This window comes from Macaca thibetana, chromosome 6 (assembly GCF_024542745.1).
Source record: "Macaca thibetana thibetana isolate TM-01 chromosome 6, ASM2454274v1, whole genome shotgun sequence".
NCBI classification, from domain to species: domain Eukaryota; kingdom Metazoa; phylum Chordata; class Mammalia; order Primates; family Cercopithecidae; genus Macaca; species Macaca thibetana.
In genome coordinates, this window is record NC_065583.1 from 108,498,070 (window position 1) to 108,526,058 (window position 27,989).

Consider the following 27,989-nt stretch of genomic DNA (forward strand, 5'->3'; position numbering starts at 1 on the left):
TGCTTTAAATTTAAAAATAGTAAAGCTTGAAAAAAGAAAATTCAAAAGTTGATAGCTTTAGAAATTCAATATAAAGAAAACTGAAAGTAGTTAATTTAAAAAATTAATTTGAATTATCATCCTTGGTGGCCAAATGATAAAATATCCGGTTTATTTTATATTTAACACATGTAAATATATTATCTTTACATATTCTTTATCTGGAAAAATTCGGTAACATACTTATGAACTTTGAACAGAGTGAGAAAATATTTTTAAAGAGCTATAAATAAACAAATTTTTCATGAATAGTTCAACATAAAGTAAAAAAACTTACCTGGCCTATCTGCAAATGAATTTCCTTTATAGCATTTGACAAGGATCCTATAATTTCCTTTATGTGAATGAGATGAGTTTCTTCAATATCTTGAAATTTCTGGGTAACATATACAAAGTTATAGATTTATAACATATACAAGTACACACATATGTATTCTGGAATCAAAAGAGCTTTTAGAAATCATCTCTCCCAGCACTTTGGGAGGCCGAGGCAGGTGGATCACTTGAGGTCAGGAGTTGGAGACCAGCCTGGCCAACATGGTGAAACCCTGTCTCTACTAAAAATGCAAAAATTAGCCAGGCATGGTGGTAGATGCCTGTAATCCCAGCAATTTGGGAGGCTGAGGCAGGAGAATCGTTTGAACCTGAGAGGCAGAGGTTCCAGTGAGCCGAGATCACGCCACTGCACTGGAGCCTGGATGACAGAGCAAGACTCCGTCTCCAAAAAAAGGAAATCATCTCAATATAATCAAATTTTCCAAGTTACCATTGTTACACAATGTTTAACAAAGCCTCAAGACAAACAGGTCTAGCAGGTAAACTGAAATATGGCACTGCAAAAAGTTAACTTTTTGTGGTGTAGCCACCACACACAGCCGAATTTGGAGCTATCACACATTAAAATCTATAATTGTGATCAGAATATTAGGAGACCCAGAAGAGAATAGTGTTACAAAAAAAAAAACAAACAAACAGTTTTAAAAACTGAGAAACAATTAGTTGGCAAAGCAAAAACTACAGTTTACTTTCAAAGACTTTATAATCTAGCCCATAGATTTTCAAAATGTCTTTCTAATCCTTGAAATAATAATATACACCAGGCACAGTGGCTCACACCTATAATCCCAAGGCCAAGGCAGGCAGATCACAAGGTCAGGAGTTTGAGACCAGCCTGACCAACATGGTGAATCCCCATCTCTACTGAAAATACAAAAAATTAGCCAGGCATGGTGGCATGCACTTGGAATCCCAGCTACTTGGGAGGCTGAGGCAGGAGAATCACTTGAACCCGGGAGGCGGAGGTTGCAGTGAGCCAAGATCGTCCCATTGCACTCCAGTCTGGGCAACAGAGTGAGACTCCATCTCAAAAAAAAAAAAAAGAAATAATAATATACAATCCCCAAAAGAGATGACTGTGATCAAAGAAAACTGGGAAAGCCTATATACTTTATTTCAGCAGTTCTCAATCGAAGGTGAGGATGAGTTAGATCACCTGGAGAACGTTTTCAAACTTCAAAACAAATAGATCCTCCAGTACTGCCTGGGGAATGGGGGCTGAAAGAGGTGAGAATGTTGTTTGGAAAACATTTCCAAGTTACTCTGATATCCCCAGAGAGAAAACCGCTGCTTACCTTGCCTTGCCTTGCCTTCATATATAAATATATCAAAATATATCAAAAGCTCCTAGAGGCCAGGCACGGTAGCTCACACCTGTAATCCCAGCACTCTAGGAGGCCGAGACCGGTCAATCATGAGATGAGGAGTTCAAGACCAACCTGGCCAACATGGTGAAACCCCGTCTCTACTAAAAATACAAAAATTAGCCAGGCATGGTGGCGCGTGCCTGTAATCCCAGATACTAGGGAGCCTCAGGCAGAGAATAGCTTGAACCCAGGAGAACTCCTTAAACCTGGAAGGTAAAGGTTGCAGTGAGCCGAGATCCCGCCACTGCATTCTAGCCTGGGCGACAAAGTGAGACTCCATCTTGGGGAAAAAAAAGCAGCTCTGAGAAATACTGAAATAATGACACGTTTCACTTTGCTTAACCCAGCATTTTCCAAATTTCTTTGACCTCACAACACTTTTTTCTTCTTCCCTGAACATCTATTAATATCTCACAGAACAATTAATAGTCCTCAAAACAGGCTTTGGGAAATGCTGAGCTATCTATTTTCAAACAAAATACATTTGTCATTTCTATTGTACAAACCTGGTAATCCATTTTTTGCCAAATTAAATCAGTTATAAGGAATGGACCTAAGCCTTATTATTTTTCTCTGGCTAGTTTATCAAATTAAATTCCCTGACCCTATATTTAATATCTAAATTTCTTTAGTCACTTTGGTGACCAGAAATCCCCAAACCAAATGATATCTAATATGTAAATGGTAAGAACCTCTAAAAAAAAATCCAGAATGGTGAAATTACAGTTTTGGCAGTATTGCAACAGCCCAAAAACTTAAATCAATGTGATTTATGAGGAACGGCAGAGTTAAAATGGAATGCTTGTCATTGACTAATTTTGACCAAGTCAATGAGAATACAGTACCAGTATTTCAAGATCCTGAATTACTCTCAAGAACTGAGGAACATTTAGTAGAAGGACAGCCCTTAGCTTAAATTTCAGCAATTTAATGAACAAGATATTTTCTCATAGACAGGTAGCCATTAATTTCATTTGAATGACCCTTAATTCCGAGGAAACCGTCTTTATTCCCTTTTGAAAAAGCTACACTCAACAAGGCAGATCATTATTTATTTACAAATATCTTAAAATATGAATCCAGAGAAACTCAAGGCATGATTCAGATGCAATTTTGAAACTGTGGGGTTTTGGGGGTAGGGGCACACTGCTAACTATCACAATTCCTCAAAATTAGTGACTACTAAACTCAGAGTAATTCAGCAATGGGAAATGGATACAGTCTCAAGTGCTTGAGTATACACAAACGAACTTTCTTGAACAAATTAGATAGGCACTTTACCCCCTGCAACTTCAAATTCACTGTGTTCACAGGTACTGTTACATTAATTTTTTTTTTTTTTGAGATGGAGTCTTGCTCTGTCACCAGGCTGGAGTGCAGTGGCGTGATCTCGGCTCACTGCAACCTCTGCCCCCTGGGTTCAAGTGATTATCCTGCCTCAGCCTCCCAAGAAGCTGGGATTACAGGTACTTGCCACCATGTCCAACTAATTTTTGTATTTTTAGTAGACAGGGATTCACCATGTTGGCCAGTATGGTCTCAATCTCTTGACTTCATGATCTGCCTGCCTCGGCCTCCCAAAGCATAAGCCACCAAATTGATGATTACAGGCCTAAGACACCAAACCAGCCTGTTATATTAATTTTTGAAAGTACAGTCATGAGCCACATAATGACATTTCTGTCAACAACTAATGCCACATATGACAGTGGTACCAAAAGATTATAACAGATAGGAAAACTTTCTATTGCCTAGTGATATCATAGCTGCCATAACGTAGTACAGCGTATTACTCACATTTGTGGTGATGCTGGTATAAACAAACCTACTGTGCTGCCTGTCACATAAAAGTACCGCATAGCACTTAATAGACAGTACATAATACTTGATAATAAATGATGCTACTGGTAAATGTATTTACTAAACTACACTTTTTATTATTAGAGTGTAATCTTTCTACTTATTAGAAAAAACAATAACTGTAATACAGCCTCCAGCAGGTCCTTCAGGAGTTATTCTAGAAGGCTTTGTTATCATAGGTGATACTTTTTTTTTTTTCCCTGAGATGGAGTCTCACTCTGTCGCCCAGGCTGGAGTGCAGTGGCACAATCTCAGCTCACTGCAACCACTACCTCTCGGGTTCAAGTGATTCTCATGCCTGAGCCTCCCACGTAGCTAGGATTACAGGCGCACAACACCACGCCGAGCTAATTTTTGTATTTTTATTAAAGATGAGGTTTCACCATGTTGGCCAGGCTGGTCTCGAACTCCTGACCTCAAGTGATCCACCCACCTCGCCCTCCCAAAGTGCTGGGATTACAAGTGTGAGCCACCAAATCCAGCCGGAGATGACAATTCTATGCATGCTACTGCCCCTGAAGACCTTCCAGTAGGATAAGATGTAGAGACAAAAGAGCAATCCTAATGATACTAAGCCTATGTAGGCCCATGTTTACTATACATGTTTGTGTCTTAGTTTTTAGGAAAAAGATTTTTAAAGTTAAAAAAAATTTTTAAACAGAAAAAAAGCTGATCGAGTAAGGATATAAAGAAAATATTATTGTACAAGTGTACAATGTGTTTCTACTTTAAGACGTCATCATCAAAGAGTCAAAATGTTTAAAAATTTTTTTGTTTCTAACTTACAGTGAGCTAAGGTTAATTTATTACAGAAGGAAGAAAACTATTTTTAATAAAATTTAACATAACCTAAATCTACAGTACTTCTAAAATCTACAGCAGTGTACAGTAATGTCCTAGGCCTTCACATTTACTCACTACTCACTCACTAACTCAACCAGAGCAACTTCCGGTCCTGCAATCTCCATTCAACATAAGTGTCTACTCAGGTGCAGCATTTTAAATCTTTTATAGTGTATTTTTACTGTATCTTTTCTATGTTTAAATACACAAATACCATCTTGTTATAACTGCCTACAGTATTCAGTACAGTAACATGCTATATAGGTTTGTAGCTTAGAAGCAACAGACTACAGCATACAGCCAGGTCTGTAGTAGTCTATACCATCTAGGTTTGTGTAAGTAAGTACATTCTCTCTCTCTTTTTTTTTTTTTTTTTTTTTTTTTTTGTGAGACAGAGTCTCACTCTGTTGCCCAGGCTGGAGTGCAGTGGCACAATCTCGGCTCACCACAACCTCTGCTCCCCATTTCAAGCAATTCTGCCACCTCAGCCTCCCAAGTAGCTGAGATTATAGGCATGCACCACCGTGCCTGGCTAATTTTTGTATTTTTAGTAGAGACAGGGTTTCAACGTATTAGGAAGTCTAGTCTTGAACTCCTGACCTCAGGTGATATGCCCGCCTCAGTCTCCAGAAGTGCTGGGATTACAGGCATAAGCCACCACGCCTGGTCATGCATAAGTACATTCTATGATGTTCACACAATGACAAAATTGCCTAATGACATTTTTTAAAGTGTATCCCCATTGTTAAGCGACACATGACTATACTATCTTGTCAGCCACTAAAGATATATAAAAGTACTCTAATCCTAATAATCTTTCATCTGTGAGTACTGATTAACAAATCTCAAAGTTTCCATAAACTAGCCATCTCACTGCTTTAAAGTAAACAAAATCTCCATATTCTGTTTCAAGTGTCTCATTAATTAATAGTGGTAAAAACATGAGCATAAAAAGTCACAATTTCAATCATTTTTATTCTAAACCTAAATTTTGAAAACTTAAATCACAAATACTCTAAATTCTAACCTCTTTCACCCTAGAGACTCAATTATCTTCTCCCATTAGTAAATACCGGTCCTACCACCCAAATTTGATTCTCACTACACTGTCTGGTTCTTTCTTTCCCACTGAGACTGGTCAACCCAGGTGGCCTGGAAAAACAGTTAAGTGGAGAAGTAAAAGGATTACTTTCACCTTCTAAAATAACCCAAATTAAAGTCTATTCTCTATGAAGAAACAATAATTAACCTATTCTGCAGCTGTACGACTATGACAGAGAGGGAGAGACAGAAACAGAGATCTCTAAGATCTTGAGAAAGAACAAATATATACACATTAGTAAGGTATGCCATCATCTTTATTTAAAAGCAGCATGGTCACACATTTGCTCGAATAAGTTAATGTTCCCATCTTTAAAAGGGCAGAATGGGCTGGCATAGTGCCTGTAATCCCAGCCAGCATTTTGGGAGGCCGAGCTGGGCAGATCGCTTGAGCCCAAGAGTTCGAGACCACCCTGGGCAACAGGTGAAACCCTATCTCTACTAAAAATACAAAAATTAGCCGGACATGATGGTGCACACCTGCAGTCCCAGCTACTCAGGAGGCTGAGGTGGGAGGGTCACTAGCCTGGGAGGCAGAAGGGTTGCAGTAAGCCAAGATCGTGCCATTGAACTCAAGCCTGGTTGACAGAGTGAGACCCTGTCTCAAAAAACGACAAAAAACAAACAAAAAAACAGAAAGGCAGGATGAACAATTAAAATGCCATTTTGAAAAACAATGTAATGGGGAAGCAGAACATAAAAAGGAAATGGAAAACTGTGCCGAACATTCTTTTTTATAAAGTAACATCAACAAACAAAAATCTCTGACTATAGCAAATCCTATTTATTCCGATTTTAAAAATTAACAAAACAGCAAATATTTAGCTGATAGAGACTAATCATTTAATGTGAAATTAACATATCAACAATAACTGCCTTATAAATGCTCCTAATGATTTAAAAGACAAAACAGCACTTGCTGAAGTCTGCAATGACCTCAGCTGCTACAGAAATTGAAACTTTCTATCTCACTAGACTTGAAGACTTATTTAAGACAACTACCTAAACCTTTCCTTCTTGAAGCTTCTTTGTCCAGCTACCATGACATTACACTTCCAGTTTTCTTCTTTCTTCTTTGGCTTCCTCTATTAAAATCTCAATAATGAGTCTCTCAGAGCTTGGCCCTGAGGCCCTTTCTTCCCCACACTCTAACTAAAAGTGATGTCATCATGGCTTTGTGTACTAAGAACACCCTATTTTATATGGTCTCATATCCTTATTCAAAACTTTTGGGACCTGGTGAGTTTTGGAATTCCTTTTCTTCCCTTATTTTTCAAATAAAGATATACAGTATTGTTTAGAATGCCATATACTTCATTCATAATACTACCAGCAAACACATTAATATTTCTAAAGGAAAATATACATAGCATAACTCAGAGCTCTTCAGATTCAGAATTGTGGATAAGGAACTGTGGACATTATGTCCAGTCCAGATTACTTGGCTCCCCCAAAACTGCCCTCCTGATGTCACCAATTACATATCTCATAGGTGTCTTAAAATTAACATGTTCAAAATTGAACATCTGATCCCTTCCTTCCATCAACCTAATAGTTCTTCATCTAATCTTCCCTATTCATCTCTTTCCACATAGATTTAACAAGCTAAAACCTGAAAGGGATCCTGATCTGCAGAATTCCTCAACCCATCCCATCCCTGCCATCTCCAATGCATTCACTTCTCTCCTTCTCCAAGACCACTATGTTGGCCTGCATCCTTCTCACCTGACTACTATACTGACTTCCAAACCGGACTCTTGATTCTCCTTTAGCCATACTCTAATCAATTCTTCACTAAACTGCCAGAATTATCTTTAAATGTAGATCAGATCATGTCACATCCCTGCCTAAAACCCTTAGGCGGCTTCTAGCTGCTCTTAGAAAACCTAAATTATTTTGCCATTAAAATGGCAAAAACTGCAATTACTTTTGCACCAATCTAATAAAACCTGGTCCTTGCGTATCAATTCAACCTCATTTCTCACTATCATTTTCCCTTACTCAGGTTTAGTAAGCATTTTTTACTTTCCAGAATGTAACAGTTCTTTTATACCCTCTGGGCCTTCATACTCGTGATCCCCAAAGCCTGTAACACTCTTGCCCTATTGCTTCATTCTTACTCATTCTTCAAGTCCCAGTTTTAAACATCACTTATCTTAAAAGGCCTTTCCTGACTCCCTAATCCAAATTAAGTCACTCCTATTATTCTATCTCATGGAAGCCTATTGTTTTCCTTTGCAATATTTGCAATAATTTATAACTTTATATTTAAGCATGTATTTAATGTCTGCCTCCCTCCTCTATACTGTAAACGCCATCTCAAGCACGGAGATATTTGTCTTATTTACAGATGTACTGTATACACACCAGCATCTAACAGAGCCTATGCCATTGTGGGTAAAGACGGATATGCACATACATGCAAGACATTGCTTTCTAAGATATGAGTTGTTCACTACCTCAAATGGGAAGACATAATGAAGACCTACAGTCCAAAAATTCAGATTCACAAAGTCCTTCTTTCATACTAACTAAGTGCCTACCATGATCTGGGAATTATTTTAAATGCTGAGGATATAGCAGTAAACAAAACAAATCCATCCTTGCTCTCATAAACTTAAATTTTAGTGGAGAAAAACAGATAAAAAAAAAATGGTGGTTTCTGGTCCCCTGGGTCTGTTTTCTGTTTCCTGGGTCTTTCCCCTGGGGTCTGGTCTTTCCTGTTTTTCTGGCTGCTGGGTTTCTGGGGTCCTTCTGTCTGCTTTCTGGGGCTTCTTTCTGTCTGGTGCTGGGTCGGCTGCTGCTGGCTGGTCTTCTCTTTTCTGGGGGGTCTTCTGGGTTCTGGTTTCTGGGTCTTCTTCCTGTCCTGCTGGTCTGTTCTGCTGTCTGGTCTGTCTGGGGGGGTCTGGGCTGTGCTGTCTGGGGGGTCTGGGGGGCTGGGAGAGCCCATGTGCTTCACTATGTTTCTGGCCCCTCAGACATAACTAAGAACATTGCAAAAAGGGATTCATCCACCAGCCTCAGGACTACAGTGAAAACGATGTAAAATAGCTGCAGCCAACCAATAATGAACATGTAGCCTGAGAAAGAAATAAACCCTTTATATTGCAAGCCACTGAGATTTCTGGGGCCTTGTGTCACCTCAGCATACTTACTCTGACCTGATTGATACAGGAATAAAATTATTGATATGTAAGATCACAATAAGTGCTAAGCAGGAAAATAAAACAAGGAAAAGGACAAGAAGCAGGGGCAGTGGAGAGTAGAAATGTTAGGTATGAGTCCTAAAAGGCAGCCACCTTAAACGAGGCCTTTAATTAAGGTTCTGAGAACACTACACCAAATATAATTTATCCCAAGCTAATGGAAGGCAGACATTTTTGTCTGTCTTCCCTCAATAATACATAAATTATTTAAGACCAGGGGTTTTTGGGGTTGTTTTATTGACTGCTGTAGCCTCAGTACTAAGTCACTTCCAGTTTTCTTATTAATGCTTCTTAAGCACTGTCTTCATTATGTACCAATGCCCTCATTTTCCCCAATTATCTTTACACAAGCTCCTCTGATCTACCTGTATAATTCCTTATGACATTATAATTATTGCATCTTGGTCCTCAATCTCCAAAACAAGACATGTATTTTTAAAACAGCATCATTAAAACATTGAGATTGTGCATTTTAAAATTTCGAACACTAAAAAATTATATGAGAAAAAAATTAATCAATATACACAAATATAAATGCCCTGTTTCCAATCTGAGACCTTAAAATACCAACCTGAGCTGTTTCTGTCATTTTCTGTTCAAAATCAGCTTTTGCTAATGCGTATTTTTCCACATAGAGTTTATAGGTATCTGTAGCTTTCTTAGATTTAACAGCTGCCTGTAATAAAAAAACCAACAAACAAACAAACAAAAAAAACAACACTTTTAACTGTGCATTGACCTTTTTTCTTTCCTAATGTAAGTTAATATAAATAAATTAAAATACATTTTAAGAGTTCAATATGACATATAACTAACTTTGATACCTGTTGTGAGGCCCTCGTTAGTCTTTTTTTATTGTTATTGTTACAGTCAGCCAAAAAGTCAGGAATTAAACACTGATTCTCTTTTCTGTTTGATGGAATATGCTTTGAAAAGTTAAAATACTCTCATTTTAAATCCCAGACTAAGATTACATAATTACATGATAACGCTACAGTGTTACTAAGATTTGTTAACACAGTGTCGGAGAGAAACTTCCAGACAACATACAAAAATGTCACAAAACCACCAGAACGCGCTTGACACTCCTTTTCGCAGCTGTGAATTTTCCTCCCTCACAGCATACATATATTTCATTCAATGTCTGATTAAATACTATAAACCGATCTCGAAAGTTGTGAAGACTGTTTTCCTTGATGTTTCTCAGCTTCCATTATGCTCCAGCAAATACAGAAACTTGTTTTTAATCTTTGCCTATTTTTTCAAGACTTAAAAAACAAAACTGTTACAATAATATAGTTCTGGTTTTATAAAAGTTACTTATTTAATTTAAAAAATATTAAGCAGTACTGTATAACCTATACATAAACAAAATTGGAATAAAGTAACACAGCTACAGAAGTTAAGGTAAATTATAAGAAGACAGGCATCTGAGAAAGGAAAAGATTATGTATAGTTTGTAGGCTGAAGCATATACACAGCTATCAAGAAGCTTGATATTCTCAAAGGCCTGATAAACTTGGATACAGGAAGATGGAAGGATGTGGTTGGACTAAATAAGAGTTTAAAGGAGATCAAAGAAAGACAAGCTGTAGGATTTCAAGATATAAAAATCCCCATTTTCTTGACTAGGTAACAGATGGGTCTGGTATGAGTGATAAACAGTAGGGTAGGGTTGGGAGCTTAAGGACAACAAAAAGAGTTTCCAGCTGTAATTGTGGAGGATGCAACAGGTCATGACTAGATGAGTAAAAGTATTGCCAAGTGCCACTGAGGTCCAAGGAAAGCTGTAAAATACTTAATTTGTTTAAAGCTGACCAGTACCAATATGTAATTATCTTTAGCCACAATCAGGAATCTAAAAACAAAAACTACAAAGAGAAAACTGGCTTTACCCTGGGGTTTGGGCTTGGTTAAGAGGTACATATAGTCCTACTCCCTAAACAAGCAACTTTGTTCTCTCTCTAAAATATAACTGTTTATACTATATTAAGTATATATGTTATGTACTTTCCTGCCTTCTTAAAGAATATAGGATGCCACTTTACCATGAAATGTAAACAAAGCTGATTTTGGAGCCAGAAGAAATTCGATTGAAATTCTGCCTCTGCCATTTACACTACTGCCCCTTTATCCATGGGGAATACATTCCAAGATCCCAGTGGATGTCTGAAGCCGTGGATGCTACAGACTCTATATTATATACCATTTTTTTCCTGTACATACATAACTATGATAAAGTTTCATTTATAAATTAGGCACAGTAAGAGATTAATAATAATATAACAATTATAACAACATACTGTAATAACATCATGTGAATATGGTCTCTCTCTAAATATTCTACTGTATTGGACAGTGGGTAACTGAAACCAAGGAAAGTGAAACCTCAGCACTGTACTACCCACCTGACCTTGTCTTAGAAATTTATACAGTTCTCTCATTCCTAAAAAGGGAACAATATCACCTTTTTTTTTCCAAGTTGTGACAGTAATGAAATGTAGTTATATACAATTCTTGGAACAGGGTCTGGCATACAGTTAAATTTAAAAATAAATAGTACCTGCTTTTATTATGGTTTCTAACAAGAAATGTCATCAAGAAAACATATCATCATATTTTGCTGTTATATAAAGATATAATCGAGTTACTGAGTGTACGGAGCTGTCTATCCCTAGTGAAAGTGACTAAAACCTGTAACAATTTTCCAGTTTGCTCCTATAGATTTTTGTTTTACTCTTTTCCCAGTTTCACACAGCTGACATTATTTTATACCAGTTACTATACTGGAATCCTCTAATATCCTGCCCCTGTTCAAATACATAACAGCTAAATGAAATGGACAGAGTTTACCGAGTACCTTCGCAAGAAACTCAGATAACCAAGTTTGCTAGAATTTATTTTAAAAACAATTACAATGGCATGCTTAATCCGGGTTTCCTTTTGGATTTTTTTATGCAAATAAATTTAAGTTTGTTCTTCTAATACCTGTATTTTCAGTAAGTATAAGAGCAATTAAACAACCTACAGTCTTCAGAGTGATTTTTTTTTTTTTTTTTTTTTTTTTTTTTTTTGAGATGGAGTCTCATTCTGTGGCCTGGGCTGGAGTGCAATGGTGCAATCTTGGCTCACTGCAACCTCCGCCTCCTGGATTCAAGCGCTTCTCCTGCCTCAGTCTCCCAAGTAGCTGGAATTACAGGTGCAAGCCACCACGCCCAGCTAATTTTTGTATTTTTAGTAGAGATGGGGTCTCACTCACCATGTTGGCCAAGCTGATCTCGAACTCCTGACCTCAAATGATCCACCCACCTAGGCCTCCCAAAGCGCTGGGATCACAGGCATGAGCCACTGTACTAGGACTCAGAGTGATTTTTAATGACACAGCCTAGCAAAATGATGTAACCTTACTGAAAGCCCCTTCTTTGCTTGTTCCTAATACCTCATCCTGATACCTACTTTTTTCTTTTTCTCTGCTGCTCATTAAATTATTGCTTAATAATTTATATGCCAGCTGTTGATAAAGACAAGTTGTAATCATTCCTAATAGAGATATTTACAAGTCAAAAGGAGACCCATAAAATTGGAAAATTCCAAAAATACCTAATTATAATGACTGTGCCTATACTTTTAAAAGTAATTTACTGGGCGGGCATGGTGGCACATGCCTATAATCCCAGCACTCTGGGAGACCAAGGCAGGAGGAATCACTTGAGGCTAGGAGTTCAAGATCAGACTGGGCAACAAAGTAAGACCCTGTCTCCACAAAAATTTTAAAAACTAAAAAATAAAATACAGTAAAAAATTTTAAAAACTAAGCCAGGTGCAGTGGCTCATGCCTGTAACCCGAGCTCTTAGGAAGGCAGAGGCAGAGAATAGCTTGAGCCCAGGAGTTCGAAACCTGCTGGGCAATAGAGTGAGACCCCATTCTCCAAAAATAAAATAAAATAAAATAAATTATCCAGGCACAGTGGCACACACCTGTGGTCCCAGCTACTCAAGAAGCTGAGGCAGAATCACTTGAGCCCAAGAGTTCAAGGCTGCAGTGAGCTATGATAGCACCACCACACTCCAGCCTGAACAACAGAGACCCTGACTCAAAAAACAAAAAAACAAATACCATAAAAATAAAATATAATGGGAAAGACTGTGTGAAATAAATTACTTTATAAAAAATAAATTTCTTTTAATAGCAATTTCTTTTGAGACAAACACCTAGCAGGTTTTCTTTTGATAGATTGTGTACAAAATAAGATACCACACCTTCTCAACTTACCATTCAACCCTCTCTCTAACTTCTTGTTCTGTACTATTTAATATACCTTGGCTCTCCAAGAAAAACAAAGCTTCTTAAAGACAGAAACAATAACGTATATTTAGCCTTTAATAACTTCAATAGTTTCCAGCACGGTGATAGGCTAGGAACTAAACATTTATTTACTGTTGCATGCAAAGTATCACTTCATAATATAACAGCAAATCAGAAAAATATCTGAATAAGTCATTTTAAAAAGTAAGCATCTATTCTAAAGCCTATAGCTAAAAGAAACTCAAACTAATTTTATTATATTAATGAAGTGGAAGAATTCAAATAATATTTTGCTATGATTATTTTCCAAGTAAATATATATGCTGTGTTATGGACAATACAATGATAGGTTCTCACTAACAAGAAATTTATAACCTAATGGAAATAAAGGATGACTACATGGAGGAACATTACTACCTATAAAAGACATGTATTTCTAAAGTATAAACAAAGTAATTACTTTATAACACTATGCATCAAGCATTATAGGCCTTTAAGAGATGGAGGGAAGATCCTGAATAATTTCATCTTCCTATACTCAAGTAGTCTCTAGAATTCTAACTAATTTTGCTACTCAAATCTCTACTGAGTCAAGAGGGATAAAACTATTAAGGCTTTTACACCAGCATATTTTCATAAATCCTGGTCTATACATTCAGCACTTATTTGTTCACTACTTCTGGCTATAAAACTATTATCTTTATCTCAAAGGTTAACAGCTGGATCTAAATCAAAATTCTAAACAAAGAAGTTTTATGAAGCATACCCTCTGATATCAGGAAATTATAAAATTTTATTTCTTATTTGAAAGTATGAAGAAAGAAGGTCCTCTTTTTAAGTTCTAACATATTTTTTCAATCAGCTTTTTTTTTTTTCTTTTTTTTTTTTTTTTTTTTTTTTTTGAGACAGGGTATCACTCTGTCACCCAGGCTAGAGTGTAGCCTCAAACTACTGGGCTCAAGTACCTCAGCCTTCCAAGTACCTAGGACCATAGGCACATGCCACTATGCCTGGCTAATTTTTTTTCTTTTTTGTAGAGATGGATCTCACTGTTGCCCAGGCTGGTTTTGAACTCCTGGGCTCCTGCCTTGGCCTCCCAAAGTGCTGGGATTACCGGCATAAGCCACCATGCCCAGCTTAGCTCTCACTCTTGAAAGGTAAAATTGATATGCCAGAGACAGAATCTTAAGGAAATTACAAATCAACTTTAAGAAGCATCTTTAATACAAGATGATAGGGATAAAAAAAAAAAGAAAGAAAAAAGAAATAGAGAAGCATCTTAGAAAACTGACAAAAGAAGCACTAATAAATCAATTTGTTTTCTTTTTTTTTTTTGGAGACAGGATCTCACTCTGTCATCTGGGCTGGAGTGCAGTGGTGCAATCATGGCTCACTGCAGCCTCAACCTCCTGGACTCAAGCAATCCTCCTCCTGCCTCAGCCTCCTGAGTAGTTAGGTCAACAGGTATGCACCACCAGTCTTGCTGTTGTAGGCCTGGGCTGGAGTGCAATGGCGCAATCTCACACTGACTAATTTTTTAAAAAACCTTTTGTAGAGATGGGGTCTCACTATGTTGCCCAGGTTGGTCTCAAACTCTCAGCCTCAAGTGATCCCTCCACCCTGGCCTCCCAAAGCACTGGGATTACAGGCATGAGCCACCATGTCCCACCAGAAACATGTATATTTTTTGAAAGCAAGACACATCTTTCATAAGAAACAGCTACACAATACTAAATTATTAAGTCAAAACAACTTTCTAAATAACATATCATGCTTAGTTAGTAATGCTATAAATTCTTAGGGTAGAATTATAGAAAGTGAATGGCCTCATCATAAAAAAGTGACAACTTGGCCAGGCGCGGTGGCTCAAGCCCGTAATCCCAGCACTTTGGGAGGCCGAGACGGGCGGATCACGAGGTCAGGAGACCGAGACCATCCTGGCTAACACGGTGAAACCCCGTCTCTACTAAAAAATACAAAAAAACTAGCCGGGCGAGGTGGCGGGCGCCTGTAGTCCCAGCTGCTCAGGAGGCTGAGGCAGGAGAACGGCGTGAACCCGGGAGGCGGAGCTTGCAGTGAGCTGAGATCCGGCCATTGCACTCCAGCCTGGGCAACAGAGCGAGACTCCGTCTCAAAAAAAAAAAAAAAGTGACAACTTTTGTAAAGTCATTATTAAAAGCGAAGTTGGGCCAGGTGTGGTGGCTCATGCCTGTAATCTCACCACTTTGGGAGGCCAAAGCAGGAGGACGGCTTGAGAGTAGGATTTTGAGACTAGCTTGTGCAACACGAGACCTTGTGTCTACAATTTTTTAATTATTATTATTGAGATGGAGTTTCACTCTTGTTGCCCAGGCTGGAGTCCAATGGCATGATCTCGGCTCACCACAACCTCTGCCTCCCAGGTTCAAGAGATTCTCCTGCCTTAGCCTCCCAAGTAGCTGGGATTACAGGCATGTACCACCACGCCTGACTAATTTTGTATTTTTAGCAGAGACGGGGTTTCACCATGTTGGTCAGGCTGGTCTCAAAGTCCTGACCTCAGGAGATCTGCCTGCTTCGGCCTCCCAAAGTGCTGGGATTACAGGCGTGAGGCACTGCCCCCAGCCTTTTTTTTGAGACCGAGTTTCACTCTTGTTGCCCAGGCTGGAGTGTAGTGGCGCAATCTTGGCTCACTGCAACCACCACCTCCCCGGTTCAAGAGATTCTCCTGCCTCAACCTCCTAAGTAGCTGGGATTACAGGCATCCACCACCCACCCGGCTAATTTTGTATTTTAGTAGAGACGGGGTTTCACTATGTTGGCCAGGCTGGTCTTGAACTGCTGACATCAGGTAATCTACCTGCCTCGGCCTCCCAAAGTGCTGGGATTACAGGCATGAGCCGCCATGCCTGGCCTACAAATCTTTTTTTTTTTTTTTTTTATTGGCTGTGCATGGTGGCACATGCCTGTAGTCCCAGCCACTCTGGAAGCTGAGGTGGAAGGACTGCTCAAGTCTGGGAGTTCAAGGTTACAGTAAGCCGTGATTGTGCCACTGCACTCCAGCCTGGAAAACAGAGAGAGACCCTGTCTTGAAAAATTAATTCACTAGTTAATTAATTCACTAATTAATTAAAATAAAAGGGAAGTTGCAGCATTTGTTCTTAAGAGGAAACTGTGCTTTAAAAGTAATAGCTACTTTCTTCTCATAAGCAAGAGTGGCTTTAATACACTACCTATGATAATAAAACAAATCTAAGTTTTGTTCATTTCCTTAGCATTATAAATTTATTAATATACTACTAAAAACACTTTAAGTGCCTATGACTTTTATAGTACAATCCATGAAGCCAGTATACACATATAAAATAAGTACTTAGTCAATAGTCCACAAAGGTACCTACTAAGTGGTGTTTTATAAAAATAAAGGCTTGTGGCCAGGTGTGGTGGCTCACACCAGTGATCCCAGCACTTTGGGAGGCTGAGGCCAGCGGATCACCTGAGATCAGGAGTTCAAGATCAGGCTGCCCAACACAGTGAAATCCCATCTCTACTAAAAACACAAAAATTAGCTGGGCATGGTGACGCATGCCTGTAATCCCAGGTACTTGGGAGGCTGAGGCAGGAGAATCGCTTGAATCCAGGAGGCAGAGATTGCAGTGAGCCACGATCGTGCCACTGCACTCAAGCCTGGGTAACAGAGTGAGACTCCATCTTAAAAAAAAAAAAAAGCCTGTGAATGAGTGAATGAGATGATAACCAAATTATGTTATAACAGCTATAGTATTTATATTGTCACAAAAAAATTATTCAAAGATCTATGACTTTTAAAACAATCTACATTCATGTTAATAAAAACCTTATGATAGGCCAAAATAACTGACTTGGATCAAAATATATTACAAAGCAGAGAACCCACTAACAATATCTAATATCACAAGCAGAGATGCCATCTCTGAGGAGACCAATTAGAAAAAAGCACCCCTTCCTCTGAGTAGTCCATCCCACCAAAGTCCATCCCTGTGAAGCACAGGGTGAATTTTAGCCAACTCACGACCCTTGGACACAACTACATGCTCCACTCCTGCTCAATATTTTAATAAAAAAGAAATCATGAGCTGGGCCTGATGATTCACACCTGTGATCCCAGCTATTCGAGAGGCTGAGACAGTGAGGTGATCGCCTGAGCTCAGCAGTTCCAGGCTGCAGTAAGCTATGATCATACCACCACTGCACTCCAGCCTGGGTGACACAATGAGACCTCATCTCTAGAAAAAAAAAAGTCCTTTAATTGCATCTAAATCATTACATTAAACTTGTTTTGGTTTATATGAAAAGACTCAGAATCATTTATTTATGTGTAATCTCTAGTCACCATATATTTTTTGAGTGGTCACGGCATATTAAGTACTATGGTAAGCCCACTGGGGTTCACAAAAGAGAACAGTACTTTAACCCTCTGGAAAGTTTTAACTAATTTAGATTACAGACATTTGCATTAACAATATGAAACCCATACTAATTCACTGTTGGGCATGAATGTTATAGTATCTACTAAGAGTAAACTGCTCCTGTGACTTACATTTTTTAAAGTAATTATTTTATTTTGAATATGGTCAGCTCCAGCCCCATTCCCCTTACTTTCTCCCCACAGGTAATTTCCATCATGTGCTTATTGTTTACTGTCCCCATTCATGTCCGTAATACTTTACTTGTATATAAAGAGCATTTTTTTTTCAATTTTGTACAAGAGTTCAGAAAAAAAAATCAAATCATAACAAAGTTGACTTGGCTTCTCTTTGAGCCTCCTGGATCACCGTCTATCTGTGGCTCTGGCCAGTCCTGCCTCTCCACCACAAACATTGTTTTAGTTCTCCTAGGCCTCCACCTGTCTCCCAGCCTGAACTCCATTTACACATGGAGTGTGAACACAAAGTTAGAGTGAGGCTGCCTCAGGGCCCCAGGCCCATGCATCCATCCAGACTCCAAGTGGAGTGTAGGGCTTCCAGGGCAGAGAGGCGTAGGAGGGGCAAACCCTGCCCAGGCAGTCCTCACATTGGATAGGGCATCAAACAGCATCCCAAGGGCTTGCCCTTCCCTTCCACCCAACTCTAACTCTGGTGAAGGGGGAGCAGCTGTCACCAGAGCCTATACTGGTGAAGGTTGCGGCTCAGCACCGAACGAACATCAAAGGTGAACCTGAGGGCATCCAGCATTGGGAGCAGGTTGAAAAGGGTTGTGTCACTGGGGTCACTGAACCAGGATATGATGGTGATGGCCTTGTCTGGATGGCTCCTGTAAGCCGCTGGGGAGTTATCCAGGATCACAGTGCTGGAGAGGTCACTGTGGACCACAGAGAGGTGCTTGATGTAGCTGCCCAACTCCAAAGTGCAGTGCTGTCTGTAGTATCTCCTCTTAAGAATACTTCTGCTAATTGTCCAGTTAATCTGCCACAACAGAGCCATAGATCTCCATGCTTGCTATAAAGACCACCAGCTCCCACCACTGGCTCACCACTTCCAAGAAGAAATCCACATGGGGCCTTTAATGTACAAAAAAACGCACAGGATGTTTGTCTATTACCACCTTGAGGATGAAGTCAGGAGGCGTTCCACGCCGCACTGTGAGCCTCAGGACCCCAGCATGGTGGGAGTGAATAAGCGTCTCATCCGGATCCAGCACGAGGATATTCCTCTTCACCTAACCGATTCCGGGACAAGAAGATAAGGGGAGGATATCATATCGAACAGTTTGCTGCTGAATTACCGTGCAGATCTGCCACCACAAAAGGGTGGAGAAGCTCCAGAGCTTGTTGGCGAAGGCCACGAAAGTGCGCAGCCCCAGCAGACACCACGTCCGCATCATCCTGATGACCCTGGCACTGCGGGCACCACCGGCCCCGGGGGGCCCCCCGGCGGCACAGCTCCGTCAGCTCCCCGTCGCCAGGAGGGGGAACGGCAGCCCTGAGTGGCAGGAGAGGCTGCAGAGAGGGGCATGGAGCAAGCGGCTCAGAAAGTGACCCCTGGCGAGGTTTTGGAAAGCCCAGCGAGGTTTTGGAAAGCCCAGCGGAACCGGGAGCTGGCGGACAGGCATGGGCAGCCTGAGGGGGCCCACGTGGGCTGGGAGCGGCACCGACGGCTTCCGGAAAGTTGCGGGCCAAGACACCTCGGGCTAGGATTGGGTCCTCAGAGACCAGGAGGGAAGGGGAAGGATAATTGGGGGAGGGGACAGTAGGGGAGGGAGCAAGGATGAAGGGGGAAGGGAGGAGGGAAAGCAGAGTCAATAGCTTTTTTTTCTTTACAGAGAATTAAAGGTTATGTAAAAGGCATCAAATTCTACAAATCCTTTTGAAACTTTTTCTTGTTCATTATGCCTTTTACATTTACTCACGGTAATACATGTCATTCTTTTTTAACGTGAATCCATCACCTAGCTTCAAGACTCAATCTATTCTTTCCCCTTTTCTGTGCAAGAGTAATATTTATTTAAACTACTGTATTGTGTCCCATTATATGAAATACATACAGGAATTTTGTTTTGTTTTGTTTTGTTTTTTTGAGACAGAGTTTCGCTCTTGTTGCCCAGGCTGGAGTGCAGTGGTGTGATCTTGGCTCACAGCAACCGCCGCCTCCCAAGTTCAAGCGATTCTTCTGCCTTAGCCTCCCGAGTAGCTGGGATTACAAGCGCCCGCCACCGCGCCTGGCTAATTTTTGTCTTTTTAGCAGAGAAGGGGTTTCGCCCTGTTGGTCAGGTTAGTCTCGAATTCCTGACCTCAGGTGATCTGCCCGCTTTGGCCTCCCAAAGTGCTGGGATTACAGGTGTGAGCCACCACATCTGGCCAACAGGATTTTTTTTTCAATTTGACAATTGATCTATGATTAGAGGAGCTGCTATGGTTTGAATGTTTATGAAACTTAATCCCCAATGTGGCGGTACTGAGAGGTGGGGCCTTTAATAGCTGATTCGGTCATGAGGGCTCTGCCCTCATAAATAATCTATTAATGGATTAATGGGTTCATGAATCAATGGATTATCATGGGAATAGGACTGACAGCTTTATAAGGGGTGGAAGAGAGACCTAAACACACTCAGTCCCCTCATATGAGGTCCTGCACCTTCTAAGAATTCAGCAGACTCCCCACCAGCAAGAAGGCCCTCATTAGATGTAGCCCCTCAACCTTGGACGTCCTTCTCATCCTCCATAACTGCAAAAAATAAATTCCTTTCTTTATAAATTATCCAGTTTCAAGCCAGACATGGTGGCTCACAGCACTATGGGAGGCCAAGGCGGGCAGATAACTTGAGGTCAGGAGTTCAAGACCAGCCTGGCCAACATGGTGAAACCCCATCTCTACTACAAACACAAAGATTAGCCAGGCGAAGTGGCACACAACTGTAATCCCAGCTACTCGGGAGGCTGAGTCACCAGAACTGCTTGAACTCGGGAGTTGGAGGTTGCAGTGAGCTGAGACGCCACTACTGCACCCTAGCCTGGGTGACAGAGTGAGACTCTGTCTCAAAAAAAAAAAAAAAAAAAAAAAATTACCCAGTTTCAGGTATTCTGTCATAAGCAACAGAAAACAAACCACGCCAGGAGTCTAATACATTTACATGTATTATGATTATTTCTTTCAAATTATTTTGAGTTTTCTCTTTACTGACAAAGCATTTCCTTTTTTTAACTTTTATTTTAGGTCAGGGGAACATATGAACTTTCATTATACAGGTAAACTGTGTGTCACGGGGGTGTGGTGCACAGCTTATGCGTCATCCAGGTAATAAGCACAGTAACTGATAGGTATTTTTTTCTGATCCTCTCCTTTTTCCCACCCTCTCCCCTCCGGTAGGTCCCAGTGTCTGTTGTTCCTCTCTTTCTATGTGTTCTCATTGTTTAGCTCCCACTTATAAGTGAGAACATGCAATATTTGGTTTTCTGTTCCTGCATTAGTTTGCTAAAAATAATGGGCTCCAGCTCCATCCATGTTCCCACAAAAGACATAATCTCATTATTTTTTATGGCTGCATAGTATTCCACAGTGAATATGCACCATGTTTTCTTTATCAAATGTCACTGATTGGCATTTAGATATTGTGAATAGTGCTGCAATTAATATTCACATGCATGTGTCTTTATGGTACAATGATTTATATTCCTTTGGGGATATATCCAGTAATGGGATTGCTGGCGTGAATGGTAGTTCTGTTTTTACCTCTTTGAAGAATCGCCAGACACTGCTTTCCACAATGGCTGAATTAATTTACACTCCCACCAACAGTGTATAAGCATTCCCTTTTCTCCACAACCTTGCCAGCATCTCTTATTCGACTTTTTAATAATAGTCATTCTGACTAGTGTGAGATGGTATCTCATTGTGGTTTTGATTTGCATTTCTCTGATCATCAGTGATGTCGAGCTTTTTTCATATGCTTGTTGGCTGCATGTATGTCTTCTTCTGAGAAGTTTCTGTTCATGTCCTTTGCCCACTTTCTAATAGGGTTGTTTTGTAAATTTAAGTTCCTTACAGATGCTGGATATTAGACCTTTGTCAGATGCGTAGTTTGCAAACATTTTCTCCCATTCTACACGCTGTCTATTTGCTCTTTTGATAGTTTCTTTTGCTGTGCAGAAACCGTTACATTTAATCAGATCCTATTTGTCAATTTTTGCTTTTGTCGCAATTGCTTTTGGTGTCTCTGTCATGAAATCTTTGCCCGTTCCTATGTCCAGAATGGTATTGCCTTGATTGTCTTCCAGAGTTTTTATAGTGTTGAGTTTTACATTTACATTTAAGTCTTTAATCCATCTGCAGATGATTTTTGTATATGGCGTAAAAAAGGGGTCCAGTTTCAATTTTCTGCATAGCCAGCTATCCCAGAACCATTTATTGAATAGGGAATCCTTTCCCCATTGCTTGTTTTTGTCAGTTGACAGACCATTTCTTTAAAGTGCTCCATTATTATCTTCAGATTTTCTTCCAAGCACTTGATCTTACCAAAAGTGTCACTAAAAGATTTTCAGACTATAATCAAAGCCATTACTTCCTCAAATGGTCCTTAAATGGTCTGTTAACTGAAATATCAAAGCATTGTAGCTGTCCAATTATGCAACGAAGTTTGCACAGGCAATTAAACTACACCATAAATACTATCTTATCAACCATGACTATACAATACCATCAACTGAAAATGCATTCTGATTTCATATGAGGAAAAAAAAAAAATACCTCCATTTTCTTTTTCTCTGAGGCCTAGGTCTGAATTTATTTAACCTACTTAATACCTACAATGTACTTTCAATATGAGGGCTCTTGAATTTCTTCAATTCTGAAACATTTTGAGCTGTTAACTCTTCAAATATTACTTGTCCCTCCATCTCCTCCATTTTTTTTTCTTCTGAAATTAGTATTAGATGAATGTTGGTAACATTTGCTTCTCCTACTATGCTCTGGGTAAGGTCCTTCCATACTATCTTCAAAACTCATTCTTTGACTCTATCAAGTCTAAAGTTTCTTTTCTCTATTGCTTTTTAAAAAGCTCAATAACCATATTTTTCTTTTCTAAGTTTTCTAATTAGCTGGGTTTTTTTCTATCTAGTAGATTGTTTCATTACGTTTAATTTCTTAATCTTCTTTAATGTAAGTTTATGTTTATTTGAACATCCTCAAGACATATCGTTTTTGTTCATTTTTTATAAATTTAAATTTCATCTGGAGTAAATTCTTATTCCAATTATTGAATTTATTGGTTGCTCTAGTATTAGATTTCTTAGATGTGCGCTACAATTTTGGTTGTTTGCTCATTCAGAAGAGTTTTTTTGGATTTTGCCCTCTTTTCTCTTCTCTCTCTCCCTCCATCAGTACTGCTGAACATTCATAGAATAAAACATAAACAGTACCTCCTAGAATTGTGTTATGCTTTACACTTTATGCTCACCCATCCCCAAGCAGTTTTCAGGTTATCTCCTGCCACCCCTCCAAGGCCCTAATTTCATTTCAGTCTTATGAAAGTAATTTTTAATTACTTCCCTGCAAGAATATTGTAGATATGGCCAAAATCGTCATGAAATGGTTCTTTGGCTTGATTTCAAGTCAGGATTGTGTCTCTGTATCTGTGTCCCTAAATCCTCAACTTCCAATAAGGCTTTAGTTCTTGTCAGCAACCCAAGAGCCTTGTTTTCTCCCTACCTATAGTTTTACGCAATGAGTCAGGCTCTTTGTACCTCATCCCAAGAGGGGAGCTTTTAGTCCCTTTTGCCACATAAGAGCCAAATTCCACTGCCCACTTTAGGACTTCTGAGTTCAACAGCTTGCATAATCAATCTCTACGTGCCATTTTGGATTTCTCTTCTATTCTGGTCCACAGAGATAAAATATTATTCTTTTTGGACCCTGTTATTTTGTTGTCCCTTTTTATATTTTATTCATAATTGCTATGTCTGAAGCAGAGGGTGTTTTCAAACCATGAATTTACTGTGTCTCGTTTTTACCCCTCCCAATTTTTACTATACAAATCAAATTTTTATTTATTATAAACAATATATTGCTCCAAATTCATTTTTTTCATCTGTGACACAGTCCCCAGAAGGTCCTGAGATCATGTGCCTTATTGCTCCAAATTCTAAATCACCTATTTTCATTTTTCCACATTCCCTTCTAGTTTTTTGCCCATGTATAGTCATATATCATATTTCATTGGTTAGTTGTTTGAAATATTTTGGACCTCAGGTATATAGAAATGGATTAATTACATTATCACAAGTCTTTAACAGCCCCTCTTAATTATATGATATTAATTTCTGAGTTGATTTGGTTACTCAGACTTGTAACAGAAGGCTTTCTATCACCATCTATTGTTAAAAATTAACTCTATTATCAAATTCAACGTAAAACTATTATTCCATTTAACAGCTTCATCAAAAATAAAGTATCTGTGCATTTAAACATGTAAAAGTATATAAATACACAGCTCTTTAAAGTCATAATCATACTATTGGTACACTTTGGTTTTCTTTTTTTACCGGATATTTCAAACGTTTTACAAAGCTTTCAAAATTATTGCTCCACATGGCTCATTCTTAAGTGAGATATACCACATCAAATAAGTAAATGGTTAAACTGTTTTGAAAGGAGAAAAAAAAAAGCCACTTTCCATTAAAACATAAATGGAAGAAAAGGTTGTGGTTTACCACAATGCTACATAAATGTGCTCAAAGTCAGCAATAAATCACCACAACACAAGTTTAAAGATTATGTGCAAGTACCTATATCTTTCTAAATATACCAAAATCTTGTTTCAAAACAATTTTACCTCATGGTTAAATTTTACACAAAGTAATTACCCCATCAATTATATTACTACAAAAATATCCTGAAAATGTGTCACTAACATTTTAAAAATCATTGTTTTTTTGTTTGGGTGTGGTTGTTCACGCCTGTAATCCCAGCACTTGGGGAGGCCAAGGCGGGCGGATCACCTGAGGTCAGGAGTTCGAGACCAGCCTGACCAACATGGTGAAACCCCATCTCTACTAAAAATACAAAACTAACCGGATGTGGTGTCATGCGCCTGTAATCCCAGCTACTTGGGAGGCTGAGGCAGGGAAATCACTTGAACCCAGGAGTCAGAGGCTGCAGTGAGCCAAGACTGTGCCACTGCACTCCAGTCGAGGCAACGAGAGCAAAACACCGTCTCAAATCAATCATTGTTTTTTATGTGCTTGCTAACCTATTGACCACAGACAACATACTTGACAAATCTTGTGTTTTACTTGGGTAAATCACTAGGACTGTAAGGCATAGTGTCTTCACTTTAAAATGAGATAATTTTGAGTTTGATCTAAATATTAAATGCAATTTTGTATGTCAAGGTGCTTTGAAACCACAGATACGTTATTTTATCATGATTACCTTTTCTATTTCTCTTTGTGTAGCTCCTTCTTTTTTCAAACGCTCCTGTTCTACACACTTGGCATTGTAATTTTCCTTGGATTTCTGGAGGGCCTGAGTTATGCTCTGAATGGTTTGGACAGCTTCCAGAGTTCCTGCAACTTCTTCTTTAGTCTGTTAGTATGAAATGATTCATCAAAATGACTGAAATGTAAAGTATTCAATATCTGACCAATCAATTCTTTAACAAGAAAAAAAACTGATACCTTTTTATGAGATTTTACTTGTTCTTCTCCATACTTCTGAACTTCCTTTATTAATTCTTGCAATTTTCTAACAAGATCCAAGTGACAATTTGCTAATTTCTCTGTAGATGTTTTGAATACATCCCATACTGGTGCAAATGTTCTAAGAAAATAAAAAATATGGGAATAACTTATTAAAAGTAAAAAAAAAAAAATTACGGTTCTAACAAGGAACCAATGGAAACAATAGTGGTATATACGGCAACCTTATTTGGGCAAAAGATGAAACTTAAATACTGAATAAAATGATTGACGGACTGACCTTGAATTTTTTTATCACTGGTTATTTAAAATTGGTTATTTTTATCATTGGTTATATTTTTGGACCTCAGGAATATAAAAATGGGTTAATTACACTATCACAACTCTTACTCCTCTTAATTATATTAATTTCTGAGTTGATTTAGTTGTTTAAACTTGTATCAGAAGCCTATCACTGTCTATTGTTAAAATTTAACTGTTATCAAACTTCAATTTAGTATTCTATTTAAAATGCTTCATCAAAAATAAAGTTTCTGTGAATTTAAACACTCAAAAGTCCAATTTTTAGGTAATTATTCTTTCCATAATTGTTATGGCAATGAGCACATCTCATTTTAAATGTAGTATTTTCATTTTTCAAGGAACACATTTTTTAATACAAATTTTTTAAAGGAAGATCTAATGACCGTCTATAAAATCACAGGAGACATTTTTAATGCATCTTAATCATTTCAATAAAGTTTATCTTAAGTGAGTTTTTAAAGATCACTATTAAACTACCTCAGAATTTAAATGAACTTAACAGCCAACCAGAATAAATACACTGCATGTGCATAAGATAATATTTATAACCTCAAACACTATTGAATGACTAAGTAGTTTTTAAAAAGGGAAAAAATAAATTTCATTTACTTTTGATTACTTTTGACTACAATGACTGATTCGGCAAGTTCAATTATATTTTCTATCAAGTGAAGAATATATTAATATTCACAGATACTTTTAAAATAAGCATATATTTTACTATGCTTTTGAACTGTTATGTCCTCAATAGGAACCTAGAATCCTCAAGAACTTTGCCTAAGTGAACATTGAAAAAGAGGAAGAAATTAACTCACCCAAGTTGTGAATAATTGCTTGCAGATTTTGCTAGTTTTGTCATTGACCTGGAGTATGCCTCTTCTATGGTAGCTCTGTTAAATCAAATATCCACATCATAATATCTCTTGTTTAGTGACCAAAAACAGCAAAGTTATCAAAATACAATTAAAAATGCAAAAACAAAAAGATACCTCAAAAATGACATGTTAAAAATAAGTACATATATGTAGTCATGAATTGCTGGCCTATCTTTAACTGTTCTTTCTGGTACAGAACTAAAATAATTTATATCACACACACAAATTTTTTTGAGACAGAGTCTTGCTCTGTCACTCAGGCTGGAGTATAGTGGTATGATCATAGCTCACCGCAGCCTTGACCTCCTAGGCTTAAGCAATCCTCCCACCTCAGCCTCCTGAGTAGCTGGCACTACAAGCATGCCCCACAACACCCAGCTAATTTTTGTATTTTTTTGTAGAGATGGGGTCTCGCTATGTTGCCCAGGTTGATCTGGAATTCCAGGGCTCAAGCAATCCTCCCACCTCGGCCTCCCAAAGTGCTGAGATCATAGGCATGAGCCACCATGCTCAGCCACAGAAAAAATTTTAATGGAGTCACAACTCTTTTTATCTTTAGTACCAATGCTTATCTGAACAGGAAATATAAGAGTGCTACTTCTTGTATTCTCTCTTTCTCTGTAAGCTGATTCACTGTGATAAGTGTGTCATTTGTATTTAATACTTCCTTGTATTTAGTTTTATTATTCTTCAACACTGTGATGCACACTTAATAGAACAAGAGATTAATGACAGTCATTTGCACAAAATTAAATACGAATCATCAAGTCTGAAATCCTGAACTTCATTCATGGCTTAATTTATTTTGTGATTAGATCTAAAATATTAGCAAATATTTCACACTAGAATACTATGTTTTATATAACTACCATTTAGCATATGGTAAAAAACATCCATAGCCATTAAATACAGAATTCTAAAAGATATAAATTATCCTATAGACATGTCACCTATAAATACAGAATATACATTTTGTATGGCCTCCTTTTTGTTCTATTTTTGAGACGGAGTCTGGCTCTGTCACCCAGGCTGGAGTACGGTGGTGCGATCTTGGCTCACAGTAACCTCCACCTCCCGGATTCAAGTGATTCTCCTGCCTCAGCCTCCCGAGTAGCTGGGACTACAGGCACCTGCCACCATGCCCAGCTAATTTTTGTATTTTTAGTAGAGACAGGATTTCACTACATTGGTCAGGCTGGTCTCAAACTCCTGACCTTGTGATCCGCCCCACTTGCCCTCCCAAAGTGCTGGGATTACAGGCATGAGCCACCGCGCCCAGCCTGTATAGTCTTCTTAACACTACAAAACTTACAGTTTTACCTTTCGCCTGGCTCTTCTCAATGTGTGCTACCCTTAATAGGGGAACATTCTACAACCACCATTATCCCTCCATTTACTTTGATTGGTCCAACTAACTTTCTGCTTCTAATTTCTAAATCCAGATCTTCACACTGCTCTTGCACTAACCCATCTGTTCAATATCCAACTACCCCAAACATAACTAAGATATTTGAACCACCTCAAACTCAGAATATCTAAACTCATCTCCAAACTCTTCCCCAACCTAATCTGCACAAAAACCAGCTCTCTAACAAAAACAAAATA

The 27,989-nt window shown here is 38.7% G+C and overlaps 2 protein-coding genes and 1 pseudogene across 4 annotated transcripts in view; 1 reads left to right on the plus strand and 2 right to left on the minus strand.

Annotated features, from left to right (window-relative positions):
* MRPS27 (mitochondrial ribosomal protein S27) overlaps nucleotides 1–27,989 on the plus strand; it is a 1,100,726-nt gene that overhangs the window by 311,173 nt on the left and 761,564 nt on the right. The window lies entirely within an intron of this gene.
* FCHO2 (FCH and mu domain containing endocytic adaptor 2) overlaps nucleotides 1–27,989 on the minus strand; it is a 137,665-nt gene that overhangs the window by 80,990 nt on the left and 28,686 nt on the right. Inside the window, exons 3-7 of one of the 2 annotated variants that reach the window (XM_050793538.1) lie at nucleotides 26,325–26,399; nucleotides 25,186–25,327; nucleotides 24,941–25,093; nucleotides 9,324–9,428; nucleotides 317–415 (exon numbers count right to left, since the gene is read on the minus strand). In XM_050793538.1, coding sequence (XP_050649495.1) covers nucleotides 317–415; nucleotides 9,324–9,428; nucleotides 24,941–25,093; nucleotides 25,186–25,327; nucleotides 26,325–26,399 — 574 coding nt within the window. The remainder of the gene's footprint in view (nucleotides 1–316; nucleotides 416–9,323; nucleotides 9,429–24,940; nucleotides 25,094–25,185; nucleotides 25,328–26,324; nucleotides 26,400–27,989) is intronic. The other variant, XM_050793539.1, reaches the window with a different exon arrangement.
* LOC126956551 (CTD nuclear envelope phosphatase 1-like) lies at nucleotides 9,360–24,930 on the minus strand (annotated as a pseudogene). Its single transcript, XR_007726409.1, has one exon. The product of XR_007726409.1 is annotated as a CTD nuclear envelope phosphatase 1-like (transcript).